General features: G+C 46.0%; 1 protein-coding gene across 1 annotated transcript in view; it reads right to left on the minus strand.

Annotated features, from left to right (window-relative positions):
* Positions 1-16,431, minus strand: part of SH3GL1 (SH3 domain containing GRB2 like 1, endophilin A2) — a 1,238,645-nt gene that overhangs the window by 44,060 nt on the left and 1,178,154 nt on the right. The window contains exons 2-3 of the mRNA XM_075352515.1: positions 12,031-12,099; positions 9,607-9,679 (exon numbers count right to left, since the gene is read on the minus strand). Coding sequence (XP_075208630.1) covers positions 9,607-9,679; positions 12,031-12,099 — 142 coding nt within the window. The remainder of the gene's footprint in view (positions 1-9,606; positions 9,680-12,030; positions 12,100-16,431) is intronic.

The following is a 16,431-nucleotide window of genomic DNA, read 5'->3' on the forward strand; positions in this document are numbered from 1 at the left end:
GGACTGGCGTCCGTGTCAGAGTCATCACCCTGGGATGCAAGAGACACCCCCGGATCCCGGAGCTGTTCCAACTGAGGGGGACCAGGGAGCAATGAGTTAACAGTGTCCATGGCCTGAGTTACTGGTCTAGACTGCAATGTTTCAAGAATCTTAGTCATAGTCACAGACAATCTGTCAGCAAAGACTGCAAACTCCGTCCCTGTCACCTGGACAGTATTCACAGGAGGTTCTGCCTGGGTCACCTCCAGCAGAGGCCCCGGCCGAGCAAGTGCCACAGGGGCCGAGCACTGCACACAGTGGGGGTCAGTGGAACCTGCCGGTAGAACAGCCCCACATGCGGTACAAGCAGCATAGAAAGCCTGTGCCTTGGCACCTTTGCTTTTTGCGGTCGACATGCTGATGTGTCCTCTGAGTAATCTAGGAGGGTATATAGCAGAGAATCTCCAGCGACCATACAGTGCAATGTAAAGCTGCAAGCATAAAATACAGTATACACTTCGGCACCAGTGGGGGTCAGCCCTTGAGGGCAGCTTACCGCCCGCTGAAAAGCGGGTGTGTGGGCACCAGAATCCCTTGTCTGGGTCTCCCAGTCTCCTCTCTCCAGCTCAGACTGCACGCAGGAATGGCTGCCGGCGTCCTGTGAAGAGGGGCGGACCGTGGGCGTCCTCAGAAAAAGTGCGGGAAACTGGTGTCCCACTGTGCCCAGTGTGAGGGCTGGAGTATGCAAAGCAGACTCCAGCCCTCTGTGCTGACATTCTGCACAGCGTCCCGCCCTTCCCCTGACTGGCAGGCCTGGGGGCGGGAACGAAACGAAACTAGGCCGCAAAAGCCGGGGACTCGAGTAATAAGCGCGGCCGTGATATATGCACGGCCAGCGCGGAAGTCCCCGGCGCACCACAAGTCCCAGCCGCGCCGCAGCGAAAATGACAGCGGCGGCCGCGCGGCAGTTTCAAATACATGTCCCTTCTCAGCCAAGCTGTAGATAGGACTGGCACCAGCGCGCAGCGCTGTTGTCCCCGGCGCACTAACACACCCAGCAACGCTGCGGTGTGCGCGCGATATGTGCGGGGACACAGAGTACCTTGACGTCGCAGGGCCTGTCCCTGACGATACTCAGCTCCATTCCAGCAGGCTTTCCAGGGCTGTGGATGGAGCACGGTCTCAGTGCCTGGAGACCGGTAAAATCCCACTTCACCCAGAGCCCTAAGAGGGATGGGGAAGGATGCAGCATGTGGGCTCCAGCCTCCGTACCCGCAATGGGTACCTCAACCTTAACAAGCACCGCCGACAAAGAGTGGGGTGAGAAGGGAGCATGCTGGGGGCCCTATTATGGGCCCTCTTTTCTTCCATCCGACATAGTCAGCAGCTGCTGCTGACTAAACAGTGGAGCTATGCGTGTATGTGTGCTTCCTTCGCACAAAGCATGAAAACTGAGGAGCCCGTGATCCCAAGGGAGGGTGTATAGCCAGAAGGGGAGGGGCCTTACACTTTTAAGTGTAATACTTTGTGTGGCCTCCGGAGGCAGTAGCTATATACCCAATTGTCTGGGTCTCCCAATGGAGCGACAAAGAAATGTATAATAAGGAGGCTACAAAGACACTAAACTTCAGGAAGGTTAATTTTCAACAGCTAATGATCTCAATGCCATAAACTGGGACAATGTCCTTGAAAATAAAAGTGCAAAAAGCAAATACCACACTTTTATAGTAACATGAATAGGACCTGTACACAATATGTACAGTGCCCTATGGGAATAAACAACCTAGAAATAAGAGGAAACCACTCTGGCTAGATAGATCTGTAAGGGGTATAATTAAATGATAACAAGAAAGTGTTTAGAGAACCAAAGCAAGAGGGTAGTGGGAAGACATTATATACTTATAGAAAAAAATAAAACAGTACAAAAAGGCAGCAAACATTGAAACAGAGACTCATTGCGAAAGAAAGAATGAATAATCCAAAAATATTCTTCAACTATATAAACAGTAAGAAACTCAAAAATGATAGTGTTGGCCCCCTAAAATATTGTCTGGGTGAAGTTGACACATAACATGAGAGTGATGGGGCTAGGGGCAGATATGTGTAACCGGGTTAACAACTGGAAGAATGATAGGAAACAGAGGGTGGTTATTAATGGAACACACTCGGACTGGGTCACAGTTACAGATGGGTACCACAGGGGTCAGTATTGGGCCCACTTTTTAAAAATTATTAATTACCTTGTAAAGAGCACAGAGAGTAAAATTTCAACACAGTGTAGGATGATGTACTATTACAGAGGGGTTTATGTAAGGCTGCTTTGACTCTACGTTTTTTTAGCATGCGTCATGAACGTTTTTTTGCTGCAAAAGTGGATCCTGTTTTTGCAAAGAAAAACGCATGCAAACGCATGTGTTATTTTGCAGGATCCTGTCACTTTACGTTTATGAGCGGTCATTGGAGTCATGTGATCGGGAGTGAGGGGAACTGAACGTGAAAGACTGGGAGCCGACATCTGACAGCTGCCGAGGCTCGTAACCAAGGTAAACATCGGGCTACTTGCTTGGATACGCGATATTTACATTGGATACGAGCGTCTGCAGCTGCTAGGAGCAGGGCTGCCTGCACACGTGACCAAGATAAACATCGGGTAACTAAGACCGAGGTTACCCGATATTTACCTTGGTTACGAGCGTCCTCCGCTCTCAGGCGGGGGAGAGAGAGGGAGGGGGAGAGAGAGACTGATCACACGAGGCTGGTTTCTGGGCATGCTCAGTAGAGCAAGCAGGATCCTGTCTATCAGCATGCCAGCGTTCACCTGCATATGCATGCTGTTTAGTCAGGATCCAGCAATTTGCAGTATTTGGATGCAGCTCAAAAACGCTACAAGTAGCGTTTTTGAAAAAAGTTAAAAAACTGCAAGTCGCTGGATCCTCACTATAACGCACGCAAACGCAGGTGAACGCAGGTTGACGCGAGTCCATTGCAAATGCATTGAAATGAAAACGCATTTGCACTGGATCCGTTTTTGCGTTAAAAAAAGTTCATGACGCATGTTAAAAAAAACAGTGTGAAAGCAGCCTAAGCTGGAGGATTAGGCAATTAAAGGTTAATGTATATAAATGTAAAGTCAAAGAGTTGAGTAGACGAAATAGAATGCGTAATTATGTGCTAAACTGTAAATTACTGGGTTAAATTGTCACTGAAACAGGCTTGGGTGTATGGGTGGATGGCAAATGAAACATTAATCACCAGTGCCATGTAGCTGCTGCCAAGACAAATAAAATAAAGGGCGGTATTAACAGAGGCATAGATGCTCATGACGAGAACATAGTTTTTCTTTTATATAAGTCAATACTGCAACCTGTGTACAATATATTGGGCTCAGGTGCATAAGAAGCACATGGCTGAACTACAGCGGGTGCAGAGAAAAGCAGCCAAGGTTATTAAGATTATGGGGAAATGCAATACCAGGACAGGTTATTATACGTCGGGTCATTCAGTTTGGAAAAACGAAGGCTTAAGCTGGTGTCACACATAACGACGACGACAACGACGTCGCTGCTACGTCACCATTTTCTGTGACGTTGCAGCGACGTCCCGTCGCTGTCGCTGTGTGTGACATCCAGCAACGACCTGGCCCCTGCTGTGAGGTCGCCGGTCGTTGCTGAATGTCCAGCTTCATTTTTTGGTCGTCACTCTCCCGCTGTGACACACACATCGCTGTGTGTGACAGCGAGAGAGCGACGAAATGAAGCGATCAGGAGCCGGCACTGGCAGCTGCGGTAAGCTGTAACCAGCGTAAACATCGGGTAACCAAGGGAAGACCTTTCCCTGGTTACCCGATGTTTACGCTGGTTACCAGCCTCCGCTCTTGCTGCCAGTGCCGGCTCCTGCACTGTGACATGTGGCTGCAGTACGCATCGGGTAATTAACCCGATGTATACTGTAGCAAGGAGAGCAAGGAGCCAGCGCTAAGCAGTGCGCGCGGCTCCCTGCTCTCTGCACTGTGACATGTAGCTGCAGCACACATCGGGTTAATTAACCCGATGTGTGCTGCAGGAGAGCAAGGAGCAAGCGCTAAGCGCGGCTCCCTGCTCTCTGCACTGTGACATGTAGCTGCAGCACACATCGGGTTAATTAACCCGATGTGTGCTGCAGGAGAGCAAGGAGCCAGCGCTAAGCGCGGCTCCCTGCTCTCTGAACATGTAGCACAGCGACCTTATGATCGCTGCTTCTGCTGTGTTTGACAGCTAAGCAGCGATCATAACAGCGACTTACAAGGTCGCTGTTACGTCACCGAAAATGGTGACGTAACAGCGACGTCGTTGTCGCTGTCGTTTAGTGTGACACCAGCTTTAGGGTCGATCTAATCACAATGTACAAGTATATGAGGGGACAGTACAGAGATCTCTCTAATTATCTTTTTTACACTTAGGCCTGCAATGATGATGACAACAGGGCATCCTCCATATCTAGAGGAAAGAAGATGTAATCATACTCACAGATGGTGATTCTTTGCTGTTAGAGCAGTGAGACTATGGAACGTTCTGCACAATGATGTAATGGTTGATTTCCTTTCAAAAGTTCAACGAGAGCTTGGATGCCTTTCTTGAAACATATAATATTACAGGTTATGGGCACTAGATTATTTAATGGGACGTTGCTCCAGAGAACTAGTCTGATTGCTGTATGTGGGGTTGGGAAGGAATTTTTACCTCATAAGGCATCTGCCTTGTGGGGTATTTGCTTTCCTCTGGAACATGTTAGGCTAATGTTTGAACTCGATGGACTTAGGGGTACTTTGCACGTTGTGACATCGTTACTGCGATATCGTCGGGGTCAAATCGAAAGTGACGCACATCCGGCACCGGTAACGACGTCGCAACGTGTAAAGCCTAGGAGAGAAGATGAACGAGCGTGAAACAGTCAAAAATCGGTGATCTGTGTCACGTCGTTCATTTTCATAATGTCGGTGCGTCCGCAGGTACGATGTTTGTCGTTCCTCCAGCTCCACACATCGCTGTGTGTGAAGCCGCAGGAGCGACAAACATCTCCTTACCTGCGCCCGCCGTCCACCGGTAATGTTAATGTTTACATCCCGCTCATCTCCGCCCCTCCGCTTCTATTGGCCGGCCGCTTAGTGACGTCGAGGTGACGTCGCTGTGATGCCAAACGCACTGCCTCCTTGAAGGAGGGATTCTTCGGCAGTCACAGCGACGTCGCCGACCAGGTATGTGCGTGTGAAACTGCCGTAGCGATAATGTTCGCTACAGCAGCTCGCACTACATATCGCATGTGCGACGGGGGCGGGGGCTATTGCCCCCGGCATCGCTAGCATTTGCTAGCGATGTCGCAACGTGCAAAGTACCGCTTAGATCTTCCTTCAAAAACTATGATACTATGAAGATGTGAGCTTCACAGTGCCAGCTAATTTACACTTCTTATTGGTAAGATTTTGGAAAATGTAATCCACAATGACAAATGGAATAAATGCTGTGTAGCCTATATGTGTAAACTTTCCCCCTTTCCTTTATCCACCAAATAAATACGGTTACACAGATCGTGAAAGTCAGAGGTATTATACAGCTAACAGCTGCCTTTAACTGCTGCAACAGATGCTAGAGCTTTTTGGGGCACCTACAAGGTGCATTGGTAAATGGCCACCATAATATCTAAGTAGTTAGACCCATCTAGTTTACCACATTGGGGCCCCCTTGGCCAGGAAGGCAATGGGTTGTCATGGCAGACGTGGACTCCGCTCTCTTCGTACTCCAAAATCAAAAATTCACAAAACAGCATGGCTGTAGATAATTGAGTGTACACAAACAAAATATAACCTTAGAAATAATGTGTCACACTTCAAGAGGATAAAATGTATCTTAATTTTATTAGAAATATTTTAAAATAAATATATCCCTGTACATATACGAGGGGCTGCTGATAAGTCTTTGGCTTTACCCAGAAACAAACGAGATCGGATGATGATACTTTACCTCTATTCCACATACTCTCCACTGATGTCAGCACACTTCTTACATTGGTATTCCAAGTTCTGTAAGCCTAGCAAAAAGAAGGATTTCGGTTGTGCCTCAAATTAGGCATCCGTAGCAGCAATGGCATCAGAAATGGTGTGAAATTTGGTACCCTTGAGGTATTTCTTCAGGTTTGGAAACAGATGATAATTGGAAGGAGCTAGATCTGTTGAATAAGGTGGGTGGTCAACCAGCTGGAAGCCCAGCTCTGTCGCTTGTGCAGTGTGAGCGGAGGCGTTGTCTTGTAGGAGCAAGATTCCTTTGGACAGCTTGCCGCGCCTTTTGGCCTTCAGAGCTGCCTTCAATTGGTCCAAAAGTTCAATGCAATTCTTTGCATTGATGGTGGAACCCTTTTGAAGGTAGTCCACTAGCAGCACACCCTCCTTATCCCAGAACACAGACGCCAACCCATTAGTGGCTGAGTTTTGCTCCCTAACTTCTTTGGACAAGGAGAACCACTGTGCCTCCACTCTTTTGACTGCTCCTTCTTTCCAGGGCCATACAAATAAATCCAGGTCTCCTCCATAGTGACCAGTCGATCCAGGAAGTTCTTATCAGTCGGGAAACACTGACAAATGGACTGGGAAGTTTTCACTCGCATGCTTCTCTGATCTGTTGTCAAACATTTGTGACCCACTTTGCTGATAGCTTCCTCATGCCAAAATGTTCATGGATAATGACACAAACACGTTCACGGGAAATCTTGATGTCTGCTTTTGCTTTAGATGAAATTTGCCAATTCTACAGTATGAGGTTGTGCACAAAATCGGCGATCTCCGGAACAACAACACTCTCGTTCGTCTGAGACGTTCCTCATCATTAATGCTGAAGTGGCCCGTTTTAATTTTGGCAACCCAATTCTTAACTGTGGAATATGAAGAGCATTGATCCCCCAATGTCTGTGACATATCACCATGAATATCCTTCGCGGACTTTCCTAGCAGAAACAAGAATTTTATCACTCCTCTGCTGTGAATATCACATTAGACTCCGCTATTTTGTTTTCCCGAGTGCGTAGAACACTGTTGCCATAAGCAACAAACACAACATTTTGAAAACATATATTAGACACATAAGGATTTCATATGATGTAATATTCGTTACCATAGAAGCAAAAAAAATCACAAAGCCAAAGACTTATCAGCAGCCCCTCGTATATCAAATCAGGAAAATACAAGATATATACAGTCATGGCCAAAAGTGTTGGCACCCTTTTAATTGTTCCAGAAAATTACGTTTTTCTTCCAGAAAATTATTGCCACTTCCCAGGTTTTATTATACACATGTTTGTTTTCTTTGTCTGTATGGAACACAAAAAAAAACCTGAGAAAAAGGCAAATTGTACATAATTTTACATGAAACCCCAAAAATGGGCCAGACGAAATTGTTGGCACCTTTCCAAAATTGTGGGTAAACAACTTTGTTTCAAGCATTTGATGCTCATTCAAAGTCTCCTGTGGCAAGTAGCAGGTGTGGGCAATATGAAAACCACACCTGAAATCAGTTAAAAAGGAGAGAAGTTGACTACCCTATTCTCATTAGCACAAGGAAGTACAAGAAGCAATGGGATGAAACTAAAAGGAAGGAGATTCAGATTAGACATTAGGAAAAACTTTCTGACAGTGAGGGCAGTCAGAGAGTGGAAGAGGCAACCACAGGAGGTAGTGAGCTCTCCATCAAAGGAACTGTTCAAGCAGAAACTGGATAAGCATATAGCTGGGATGATTTAGGAAATCGTGTATGTGCAGGGAGTTGGACCAGATGACCCTTGAGGTCCCTTCCAACTCTACCATTCTATGATTCTTTTACCATGGTGCCCAACATAATCAGGAAGTTTACAACCCATGGCACTGTAGCTAATCTCTCTGGGTGTAGATGACAGAGAAAAATTGATTAAAGGTTGCAACGCAGGATAGTCCAGACGGTAGATAAGCAGCCCCAATTAAGTTCTAATGAAATTTAAGCTGTCCTGCAGGCTCAGGGGGCATCACAGTCAGCGCAAACTATCTGTTGATATTTGAATTAAATGAAACACTGTCTCAGGAGACCCAGGAGAACCCTACTACAAAGACATAAAAAATGTAGACTCCAGTTTCCCAAAATGTACATGAGTAAGTCAAAATCCTTCTGTGAAAACATCTTGAGGACAGATGAGACCAAGATAGAGCTGTTTGGTAAAGCACAACATTCTACTAGTTATCGAAAATGAAATGAGGCCTACAAAAAAACATAAAACACTACTTACAGTCAAATATGGTGGAGGTTGAAAGATATTTTGGGGTGGTTTTACTGCCTCTGGCACTGGGTACCTTGACTGTGCAAGGCATCATGAAATCTGAACCTTACAAAAGGATTTTGGGTAGTGCCCAGTGTCAGAAAGCTGGGTTTCCATCCTAGGTCATGGGTCTTGAAACAGGACAATCACCCCAAACACTGAAGAAACAGTAAAGGATGAGCGCCGACTAGCTGCAGCTAATAATGTTAGGCCAGTGCCGAGAGACCCAAGCACCAACATTGCAGGAACCTATACAGTGTAAGAGGCCAGTGTAAGCTGGAATCCCAGAAGCAGGTTTGTTTTTTTTACTATATTATTTTGAGTCCCTGAGGAAAACCTAGGTGGTTCCACCAGCATCTAAAAGGCATTGTAGGAACATCTGCTAATAGAGGACGCATTTGTTTTCTGAAGATGACTTCTTTAGTAAATTACTTTATTTCCAACCAATCATTCTCCTTAGAACTGATCACTGCACTCTACCTGTTACCACTAGAAATGTAGGAGATATTAGACATCCAAGGGTTTCTGTCACGGGTGACAGACAGTCATGTGGTTTCTGGCAATAGAAGGTCATAGTGTTTGGCTGCGCAAAATACTCCCTGACTTTCTATTGCTCCTGTTGTTAGTATTCATTGTATTAGGTAGCTTTCCTGCTGGGTTTTTATTTCTTCCCCAGTGGAGCCCTCCTTCCATCCAGCTGCTTACCATCAGCTTTCTCTTGGTGCTTAAATGCTCCCATCTTCCCTGAACTTGTGCTAGTGATTTTATTTTGTTCATTCAAGCTCTGGTTGCAAGCAGGTGGCTTGGACTGAACTGTGGTATCACGGATGAAACTTTGCTGAACTTCTACCTGAGTCAACTGTGGATAAGTAGTTCATGCATTTTCCCCTATGTGTTCTCCTTGAGTTTCCTCTAGTGTTTAGTGGGGTTGACAAAGAGCTTATGCCACCCGTTCCCGATTTAGGGTCCAGCATTAGGGATACCTAGGGTAAGGTATCCGGCTCGGCGCATAGCTGTAGAACCTATCTAGTGTGTTGAGTGACCCCGTGGACCAGCAGAGGTCACTATCTCCCCCTTCCCTAGACACAGGGATTCTCTTTCGCAGTTCGCTTGATATATCCCCGTCCCTAGCAAGACAGTTTCCAGGCTTGGCTGTGGCTCCGCATACATTGACACAAGTAACACGCATTGGTTATTTATAGAAAATAACAGTAACTGCGCAGCTTCACACTTAAGGGGCCTGCAAAGAGTCACTGAAACAGACGTCACTTGTGATATCAGGTTCTCTACAAACACAACAAACGTTGCATATGGTACCTGGGTTTGGTTGAAGATATTCAGTGGTCTTGGCTAGCACTTCAGAAACTGCTTTAGTGGTAACGTCCACCTTCTGCAAGAACACAACATAATACAAATAGATAATAGTTGTGTAAAACAATTTAAAAACATACAAACATATCACTTCACCAAAAATCAAAGTAATAGAACGGTGTGAATGCCCCCATTCCCATAACAAGTACTTCTGGTGGAAACTCCAGTTTAATAAGTCAAAGAACTAGTCATGTACACCTTCTCTAAATTTCTATTCAGTCTGAGCTGGAGGTTCCCTTTCATCAGCATTCTGCCAGTACCATAGGTGCTGCAAATTCCTTTTCTCCACTTCTCAGCATGTATAGTGCCTACACTGAACAATATTGTGCTGCTCAGTTTCGTTCAATATTTCCATCTCTGGAGCAAATAAAAAAAAAAAGATCATTGAGGACGTCAGGTTTCGGGCCCCCATCAATATCAGACGCCTGGAAAACTCATGACAACTTGACAGTGAGAGGATTGAGCCATGGAAACCTATATTAGAGGCTTAAAGCTCATTTACAACGTTAGGATCAGGTTAAAAAATTTACTTTTATGTGTCGAGGTGGGTACAGCTCAGTCACCCCAGGGTTATTTGTTCATATATGCAATGGTCTCTGTCAGCTGATCTATGGAGATTTGGAAACTGGTACGTATGAGCTCTGGACATATTGGCCTCTATGGTTAGTAGGTGTTGCACACTCTGCTTCGATCAGACCCCAAGCCATTTTTTCTCCATTTTGTGTGTATATAAAATCAGCATTAAGGCACCCCACCCATCAGCATTAAGTGCTACCGTGGGTGTTATGCTCCCAATATACAATATATATGTGCAGTGAAAGGAATGAGCTCAGCGCATGTGCTCGCACCAAAGTCAGGGACACAACCAAGGATGTACATGTACGTCCTTGGTCGTGATGAGGTTAAGCAAGAGGCACCACAAACCAAACACCACCACGAAGACCAAGGAGATCTCCAAAACGTATCTTAAAAGTCTTCTCTATCAAAATATAAAATAAATTAATCTGATCGGTAAACTGCATAACGAGAAAAATAAATATCATAAACGCCAGAATTACGGTTTTTGGTCGCTGCCATATTGCAATAAAATGTGATAAAAACCATCAGCTCACGATGCAAAAAATAAGCCCTCACAGCCCCAGATCCCAAAAAATGAGAACGTTATGGGTCTCAGAAAATCGCAATGAAAACAAAATTATTCTTTTCAACAAATTTCTCAATTTTTTTGATCACTTAAATTAAGAGGAAAAAAAAAATGTAAAAAAAAAAAAGATACATGTTTTGTACCTATGTTCTTGTACTGACCTGGAGAGTCATACTGCCAGGTCAGGTTTACCAAATAATGAACATAGTAAGTAAAAAAAAAAAGAAAAACAAAACACTTTTTCCAATTTCATTGCACTTGTTTTTTCCCTGCTTTCCAGTAAACTATATAGCAGAATGAATGGTGTCATTTAAAAGTACAACTCGTCTACAAAATAACAAGCCCTCATATGGCTATATTGACAGAAAAATAAAAAAGTAATCACATTTGGAAGAAAAATGGCCCAGGAGTTAAAAATCCCTCCTGACCTTCAACTATCCTGCTCTTCCGTTCTACGGTGGGTCGCTTCATTGCAGAGAAAAGCACATTTGTTAGTTTTAGAGCGCAGTATGTGAAATCTCTGCTTGTAGTGCAACTGGGCGTTTCTTGAGTCTTCTCTGGGAAAAGTGCAATGACAGATCGGCAGTAACTCAGACTGCTGGATTAGTTACCGAGCTGTGATTGGCAGTGTCTGCGAATGAGATATTGAAACACATGCACTGTTACACTACAAGTAGAGATGTCACATATTGTCCTCCAGGAGAAACAAATATGAATATCTCTGCAATGGAGCGTCACAGCGCACAATCTTCAAGCAGAGAAATGTATAGCTGGGACGACTGAGGAAAACCTGCACTTGCACGGGGGTTGGACCTGATGGCCCTTGAGGTCTCTTCCAACCCTACCATTTTATGATCATATAGTGTTAAAATGGAAAAGAACAGTAGCGTTAGGGGAGATCAGGGATTTTTATAAGGCATCTAAATACAGGTCCTCTCTAGATCCACAAAGACTTTTCATGACAACTATACACGGCATAGTGACGGCAAACAGCAGTGTCTCCGGACTATTACGGTACTTTATGCCTGTTTACACTGCGCTTGCTGCACATGTCTGGTGTATACTTTTGGTATACAAGAGACATTCCAATGTAGAAGTAAAGACTTCCAGATGACTGTTCTTTCTTTTTATCAAATTAGGCCCCTTTTCCTATCAGGTTATTTAGGTGGACAGTTTCCAATTTTAATAATTTTTTTACATTTTATTCTTATTAATAAATATCTTACCTTTTCCATTTCCTTAAAGTCTTCATCTAGTTTAGTCCCTTCTGCTCCTCCAACTTTTTCACTTACAAGCTAAAACAAAACAAAAGATATATATAAAAGAGAGTCAAAATCTTCATCATAAGCATGTTTACTGAAGTGTCAATAACATTTTTGGTAATTTCTTAGTAAATGGAAGCCTATGTATCCAGACATCCAAGTTTAGAAGTACAGCAGAGTAAACAGCACCTCATTAGGTAGTTAATTAGGAGACAATGTAAAAAATGTTAATGGACAGGATTATTAAATGGACCATTCATCAGACCCCAAAGTACTGGCATGTCTGTAAAGGCACTAGAATTCGGAATAAATCCTTAACTTGCATATAGAAATGTTTTTTTAATTTTGTGGTTTCAGAGACATTCATAGATAAAATCTTATGCTAATGACTTGTAAGTGCAGCGGTTTGGGCCCTGCACATACAGCTCTCCTACCCTCCCTGTCTAGTGTCTTCCCGCTGCCTGCCCCCTGTGTCAGACTGACAGGTCACTGAAATGACGTGCCGTCATTGCCAGAGGGCAGTGATAATGTCTTAATGACATTGTGAGAGCCAGACTATCAATCTGCGCATGTGCTGCACCTTGGTACTGAAAAGTCTCACTAAGGAAAACAGGTCACTGAAAGAATAATGACTAGTGATGAGCGAGCACTAACATGCTGGGGTGCTCCGTATTTGTAACGAGTAGTGATGAGCGAGCACTACCATGCTGGGGTGCTCAGTACTTGTAACGAGTAGTGATGAGCGAGCACTACCATGCTGGGGTGCTCAGTACTTGTAACGAGTAGTGATGAGCGAGCACTACCATGCTGGGGTGCTCAGTACTTGTAACGAGTAGTGATGAGCGAGCACTATCATGCTGGGGTGCTCCGTATTTGTAACGAGTAGTGATGAGCGAGCACTACCATGCTGGGGTGCTCAGTACTTGTAACGAGTAGTGATGAGCGAGCACTACCATGCTGGGGTGCTCCGTATTTGTAACGAGTAGTGATGAGCGAGCACTACCATGCTGGGGTGCTCAGTACTTGTAACGAGTAGTGATGAGCGAGCACTATCATGCTGGGGTGCTCAGTACTTGTAACGAGTAGTGATGAGCGAGCACTACCATGCTGGGGTGCTCAGTACTTGTAACGAGTAGTGATGAGAGAGCACTACCATGCTGGGGTGCTCAGTACTTGTAACGAGTAGTGATGAGCGAGCACTACCATGCTGGGGTGCTCAGTACTTGTAACGAGTAGTGATGAGCGAGCACTATCATGCTGGGGTGCTCCGTATTTGTAACGAGTAGTGATAAGCGAGCACTATCATGCTGGGGTGCTCCGTATTTGTAACGAGTAGTGATGAGCGAGCACTACCATGCTGGGGTGCTCAGTACTTGTAACGAGTAGTGATGAGCGAGCACTACCATGCTGGGGTGCTCAGTACTTGTAACGAGTAGTGATGAGCGAGCACTATCATGCTGGGGTGCTTTGTATTTGTAACGAGTAGTGATGAGCGAGCACTACCATGCTGGGGTGCTCAGTACTTGTAACGAGTAGTGATGAGCGAGCACTACCATGCTGGGGTGCTCCGTATTTGTAACGAGTAGTGATGAGCGAGCACTACCATGCTGGGGTGCTCCGTATTTGTAACGAGTAGTGATGAGCGAGCACTACCATGCTGGGGTGCTCCGCACTTGTAACGAGTAGTGATGAGCGAGCACTACCATGCTGGGGTGCTCAGTACTTGTAACGAGTAGTGATGAGCGAGCACTATCATGCTGGGGTGCTCCGTATTTGTAACGAGTAGTGATGAGCGAGCACTACCATGCTGGGGTGCTCAGTACTTGTAACGAGTAGTGATGAGCGAGCACTATCATGCTGGGGTGCTCAGTACTTGTAACGAGTAGTGATGAGCGAGCACTACCATGCTGGGGTGCTCAGTACTTGTAACGAGTAGTGATGAGAGAGCACTACCATGCTGGGGTGCTCAGTACTTGTAACGAGTAGTGATGAGCGAGCACTACCATGCTGGGGTGCTCAGTACTTGTAACGAGTAGTGATGAGCGAGCACTATCATGCTGGGGTGCTCCGTATTTGTAACGAGTAGTGATAAGCGAGCACTATCATGCTGGGGTGCTCCGTATTTGTAACGAGTAGTGATGAGCGAGCACTACCATGCTGGGGTGCTCAGTACTTGTAACGAGTAGTGATGAGCGAGCACTACCATGCTGGGGTGCTCAGTACTTGTAACGAGTAGTGATGAGCGAGCACTATCATGCTGGGGTGCTTTGTATTTGTAACGAGTAGTGATGAGCGAGCACTACCATGCTGGGGTGCTCAGTACTTGTAACGAGTAGTGATGAGCGAGCACTACCATGCTGGGGTGCTCCGTATTTGTAACGAGTAGTGATGAGCGAGCACTACCATGCTGGGGTGCTCCGTATTTGTAACGAGTAGTGATGAGCGAGCACTACCATGCTGGGGTGCTCCGCACTTGTAACGAGTAGTGATGAGCGAGCACTACCATGCTGGGGTGCTCAGTACTTGTAACGAGTAGTGATGAGCGAGCACTATCATGCTGGGGTGCTCCGTATTTGTAACGAGTAGTGATGAGCGAGCACTACCATGCTGGGGTGCTCAGTAATTGTAACGAGTAGTAATGAGCAAGCACTACCATGCTGGGGTGCTCAGTACTTGTAACGAGCAGTGATGAGTGAGCAACACCATGTATGGGTGCTCAGTAGTTGTATCAAGTAGTGATGAGTAAGCACTATCATGCTGGGGTGCTCAGTACTTGTAACGAGTAGTGATGAGCGAGCACTACCATGCTGGGGTGCTCAGTACTTGTAACGAGTAGTGATGAGCGAGCACTACCATGCTGGGGTGCTCAGTACTTGTAACGAGTAGTGATGAGAGAGCACTACCATGCTGGGGTGCTCAGTACTTGTAACGAGTAGTGATGAGAGAGCACTACCATGCTGGGGTGCTCAGTACTTGTAACGAGTAGTGATGAGCGAGCACTATCATGCTGGGGTGCTCCGTATTTGTAACGAGTAGTGATAAGCGAGCACTATCATGCTGGGGTGCTCCGTATTTGTAACGAGTAGTGATGAGCGAGCACTACCATGCTGGGGTGCTCAGTACTTGTAACGAGTAGTGATGAGCGAGCACTACCATGCTGGGGTGCTCAGTACTTGTAACGAGTAGTGATGAGCGAGCACTATCATGCTGGGGTGCTTTGTATTTGTAACGAGTAGTGATGAGCGAGCACTACCATGCTGGGGTGCTCAGTACTTGTAACGAGTAGTGATGAGCGAGCACTACCATGCTGGGGTGCTCCGTATTTGTAACGAGTAGTGATGAGCGAGCACTACCATGCTGGGGTGCTCCGTATTTGTAACGAGTAGTGATGAGCGAGCACTACCATGCTGGGGTGCTCCGCACTTGTAACGAGTAGTGATGAGCGAGCACTACCATGCTGGGGTGCTCAGTACTTGTAACGAGTAGTGATGAGCGAGCACTATCATGCTGGGGTGCTCAGTACTTGTAACGAGTAGTGATGAGCGAGCACTATCATGCTGGGGTGCTCCGTATTTGTAACGAGTAGTGATGAGCGAGCACTACCATGCTGGGGTGCTCAGTAATTGTAACGAGTAGTAATGAGCAAGCACTACCATGCTGGGGTGCTCAGTACTTGTAACGAGCAGTGATGAGTGAGCAACACCATGTATGGGTGCTCAGTAGTTGTATCAAGTAGTGATGAGTAAGCACTATCATGCTGGGGTGCTCAGTACTTGTAACGAGTAGTGATGAGCGAGGACTACCATGCTGGGGTGCTCAGTACTTGTAACGAGTAGTGATGAGCGAGCACTACCATGCTGGGGTGCTCAGTACTTGTAACGAGTAGTGATGAGAGAGCACTACCATGCTGGGGTGCTCAGTACTTGTAACGAGTAGTGATGAGCGAGCACTACCATGCTGGGGTGCTCAGTACTTGTAACGAGTAGTGATGAGCGAGCACTATCATGCTGGGGTGCTCCGTATTTGTAACGAGTAGTGATAAGCGAGCACTATCATGCTGGGGTGCTCCGTATTTGTAACGAGTAGTGATGAGCGAGCACTACCATGCTGGGGTGCTCAGTACTTGTAACGAGTAGTGATGAGCGAGCACTACCATGCTGGGGTGCTCAGTACTTGTAACGAGTAGTGATGAGCGAGCACTATCATGCTGGGGTGCTTTGTATTTGTAACGAGTAGTGATGAGCGAGCACTACCATGCTGGGGTGCTCAGTACTTGTAACGAGTAGTGATGAGCGAGCACTACCATGCTGGGGTGCTCCGTATTTGTAACGAGTAGTGATGAGCGAGCACTACCATGCTGGGGTG

Source organism: Anomaloglossus baeobatrachus, chromosome 1, assembly GCF_048569485.1.
Source record: "Anomaloglossus baeobatrachus isolate aAnoBae1 chromosome 1, aAnoBae1.hap1, whole genome shotgun sequence".
Taxonomy (NCBI): Eukaryota; Metazoa; Chordata; class Amphibia; order Anura; family Aromobatidae; genus Anomaloglossus; species Anomaloglossus baeobatrachus.